Source organism: Arvicola amphibius, chromosome 18 (assembly GCF_903992535.2).
Source record: "Arvicola amphibius chromosome 18, mArvAmp1.2, whole genome shotgun sequence".
In the NCBI taxonomy this organism is placed as follows: domain Eukaryota; kingdom Metazoa; phylum Chordata; class Mammalia; order Rodentia; family Cricetidae; genus Arvicola; species Arvicola amphibius.
Window position 1 is genome coordinate 12,150,035 of NC_052064.1, and position 4,293 is coordinate 12,154,327.

General features: G+C 41.6%; 1 protein-coding gene across 1 annotated transcript; it reads right to left on the reverse strand.

Moving 5' to 3' along the window:
* Positions 1-2,958: 2,958 nt before the first annotated feature.
* Positions 2,959-3,935, reverse strand: LOC119803964 (60S ribosomal protein L5-like). Its single transcript, XM_038315484.1, has one exon. It carries the CDS (start codon positions 3,898-3,900, stop codon positions 3,010-3,012), a length of 891 nt encoding a protein of 296 aa, XP_038171412.1. The 5' UTR covers positions 3,901-3,935; the 3' UTR covers positions 2,959-3,009.
* Between the last annotated feature and the right edge of the window lie 358 nt (positions 3,936-4,293).

Consider the following 4,293-nt stretch of genomic DNA (forward strand, 5'->3'; position numbering starts at 1 on the left):
CCAAAATGGCATTCATTAAGATTAAAACCATATTACTATAGAATGGGAAATTTATATGCATGCTTCCTATAAAATGCAAAGAGTACCAGGGAATGGGTCTCTGCTGAATTCTCGCTGTACCTATTCTTTGGCAGAGCTAAATCACACTGGTGACACTCTTTCACAAAGGCAGTATAAAATTATGAAGGAGCAGGCGCTTGCCGCTCAGCTGCCAAGGTGGCCCCACAGGTTGTTGACAACCTCCGTACACTTCAGAACATGTGGACCAAGAGCTGGGCTCAGGCTACGGAAGTGGCAGGAGGCAGTTCGGAATTCAGAGCATGGAAAATTTGAGGAGGCTCCTGCAAAGCCTGTCTTCTAGCTGAGGTCACCTCATCCTTGTTCCAGGCATTGTAGTTGGTTAAGTTCCATGAAGAATGTGATTGGCATCACCCTTTCCCCAGGACTAAATGGAAAGAAACTATACACTTAAAAAAATTTTTTAAAAATTCGCCATTACATTTTTTCACTATATTTTCAAACAATTATTTAAATGGGTTTTAGATAAACCATTATGTAACAAAATTAATGTTTTCTCTTGTACTATCAAAATGCTCTGTCCACCAAACATGTAGGGGTTTTTTTTCTATAATCAGCAATTCTCCAAACTTTTGGGTACCAGTTCAGTGACCTTCAGCTTCATCCAACCCTGACACAATCTAAAGAAAGCTGTCTGGCATTACATCCCACAGTCTAAGGGCTCAGTCCCACAAGACTGCTCCATTTCAGATACCAATTATAAGGCCAGGCTCCTGAGACTTCTTACCTTCAGCTATAAATCAAAGGGACAAGAAAAACAGCTTCTACCCATGGAGCATCCTTAGCTGAGCTATCCACAGGTAGATATGGCTGAAAAGAAGGAGAAAAACAAATCATATTTAATTATATACAAAAGTCATACTAATCCCATGAAATCTAAGGCTAAAAAACAGATTATTGATGCTTCTAAGGCAACTTGAACTAGAAAAATGCATAGAATCTTGGCCCTTTAGAGCAGTAGTGACAGTTATTCAGAGAAGAGCAAAGAAAGATGGTCTGTAATACAGATAAAAGGTCCATCTCAGAGAAGCCTTGGGAAGAGAAAGTGACAGTCTGCTTGGCAGCAGTGGTCAAACCCCAGTTTGCTTTGCTGTGGTCTTCAGTTAATCTTCATTGGTTGGTCAACATTCCAAGGTGGATTCCTAATAATTGGCTTCCTTTTCCAGGAGCTCAGAAAGCCTTTGACTCCATTGCTGGAAACTGACCCCAAAGTGGTCATCGTTCTGAGTCGTGAAAACTAAAATGTCATATTTTAAGAAGTCATTTTCTGAATGTCTCTAAAAAAAAAAGTAAGGGTTGTCCCATGAGTCTCTTCCCAGGTTTATTCAACTGGATGGGTTGATAAAACCCAAGAACACACTTGTTCATGATCATATATAAAGGATAAAACAAAGAATAGAAATGAGCTACGAGATAAATGTGCACACTAGTGCAAGAGTCTCTGCATACTAATTCCTTGTCCTCTGGGGAAAGCCTTGAAGACTACTACATAGTCATGATCAATTATTAACTTAGTCTTTAGTCCCTCTCTCTGGAGAATAAGGGAGAGAATGAAAATTTTTGCACTTGCAATCATGGTTGAGACTTTCTGGTGGCCAGCCACTACCTACTGAACTAACAAGAAGACTCTCTGATCACCCAGGAGATTCCAGGTAACTTAAGAGCTCAAGTCAGTAACCACAGACAAAGCAGAATAAACATAAACTTCTTAAATCACAACATCATAGCTATAACCTCCTAGTTACTAATGGTTAGCTAATAGTTTGTCTTAGGGAATTAAAGGAGAACTAGTAAGAAAGACTATAAGTTTGAAAAGTAGTTAAGTGTGAGAAGAAAGTAAATAACAGCAGCAATAGCTGAGGTTTACATGGTGTTTTAGATCCTAACTCGTGACCACAAAGATGCCTCATAAGTAAAATTTGCAGTGACTCAATTTTACAATGAGAAAACTGGGACAGGATGCATCTCAAAAGAATCCATGAGGCCCCACAATGCAATCTAACTTCAGATGGTTTGGCTGCCAAAACACTTCTCTTAGACATTACACTCTACTCCCTTTCATTTACTGAAGTGTTATCTTGTGTCTGTTTCAATCCACTGCCCAAAACAAATATGTGAAATGAATGAAATATTTCTACATGCTCTCTTTAATCCTAATCTTCTAAACAGAAGATCCTGAAGGGGAGGAGCTGGTTTATTCATATTATGCTAATCCATAACATCTAGAATGATTCCAGACACATAGGAAAAGTACTCAACAGTTTTTGATGAATTCACGAATGGTTGACTAGATGTTCAGACTCTACAACAAAATGAATAATAGAGTTACACTGCAAAATGAGGGTGAGTGGGAGTAGCTCTCTAACAAGTCTCAGCTCTGTGCCATGATCTAGAAGCGTGAACATAGTCACTAATTGAATTATCCAGTTTCCCTTGTCAAGCTGTTAGTGGGACACAGAATAGGAATATTGAATTCTATGTTGTAAAAGACCTTCTGCTGCAAAGAGAGGTTTCCTTGGTAAGGTGAAAATACCACTTATCTATGGGTGTATATAGTGTATATAAGTACAAATATTTATAGACTGTTAGGGTTTGTGCTGCTTTAGTAAATTAGAGGTTGTAGATTCTCCTCCAATGTCCATGACTTCACAAGCACTAAGTAGTTAAGTTTCCAGTATCGGGCATGGTCTCTCTCTTAGTAAGCGGTTCTTAAGTTCAATTAGAGAGCTGTTGTTACTGCCAAGATATGCATGCCATTGCTGCTTCCTCAGGGTTATGGTGCCATGTTGGTCACTGATGTAGTTTGAAGGAATCATAGCTGGGTAGAACATGTTGCTTGCCTCTCTCCTTTGAAATCTTTTTTTTTTTTTTTTTTGCTGCTTGGTCAATAAGTTTATTATCTTTATGAAAAACTCTTCATAGAAAACTGCTTTAGCTGTCAGCAGCCCGCTCCTGAGCTCTGAGGAAGCTTGCCTTCTTTTGAGCAACCCGATCTTTCTTCTGGGCAAGAGACATTTTGGGACGGTTCCACCTCTTCTTCACTTCTCTCTTGGGCTTCTTTTCATAGACTGGATTCTCTCGTATAGCAGCATGGGCTTTCTTATACATCTCCTCCATCATGTCTGGAGCAACGTTGTTCTTTATGTACTGAGAGAACTGCTTCTTGTAAGCGTCTTCATCTTCCTCCATCAGGTAGCGCATGTAGTCCGCAACGTTCTGGCCCAGGATGTGCTTGCGATGGACCTCTGCGTTGAACTCCTTGCTCTCAGAATCATAACCAGGGAATCGTTTGGTACTATGAGGAATAGACAAGCCTCCATCCACAGCTCCCTTCAGGGCCCCGAAAACTTTATTGCCAGTTGTAGTTCGAGCAAGACCAGCATCCAAATAGCAAGTGAAGGCCCCAGGCTGACCATCGATGCTTTCCACATTGTATTCATCTCCGGTCACCTCCACTTGGCCTTCATAGATCTTGTCCATACCAAACCTGTTGAGAAGCCTGCGGGCCAGCAGCAGGCCAGTACAATAGGCGGCAGCATAGTTTGTAAAGCCAACTTTCACACCGTATTTCGGCAGTTCGTGTGCATAGGCGGCGCAGACTATCATATCCCCCTCTATACGGGCATAGGCAATCTGGCAGATGATGTCTCTGTTAGTTACACGAACTATCGTCCTGTATTTGGGTGTGTTGTACTTATTTTTGTCTTGGATCACTAATCGCTTCCGAGCATAGTAGTCGGTTTTACCTTCTCGCCGCCTTCTGAATCTTACTTGGTATCTCTTGAAGTAGGCCTTGTTCTTGACAACTTTCACAAACCCCATGCTGCGGACAGAAACCCGCAATCGCGGCTCCACGCAGACCTCTCTCCTTTGAAATCTTGAATGCTACTTTTTGGAGATCACTACAGAAAACCATAAACAGTCAAATGCAGGATTGTGGAACCTAGCCCCAATGGACAAAATGCAGAACATTCTAGCATTTAAGACTGAGGGAACACTATAAAAAAGGGGGGGGGGGGCAGGATGATTGAAAGAGAATCAGGGAGTTTTCTACAAGATTGTGTGTAAATCAGGCTGTCCTTGAACTCACAGAGATCCTCCTGCCTCTGTCTCCCTCCCAAGTGCTGGGATTAAAGGCGAGCACCACCACCACCCAGGCTACAAAGCAATGGCCATATGTTTGGGGCTGACCTGCATGGCTGGCCATACACTTCT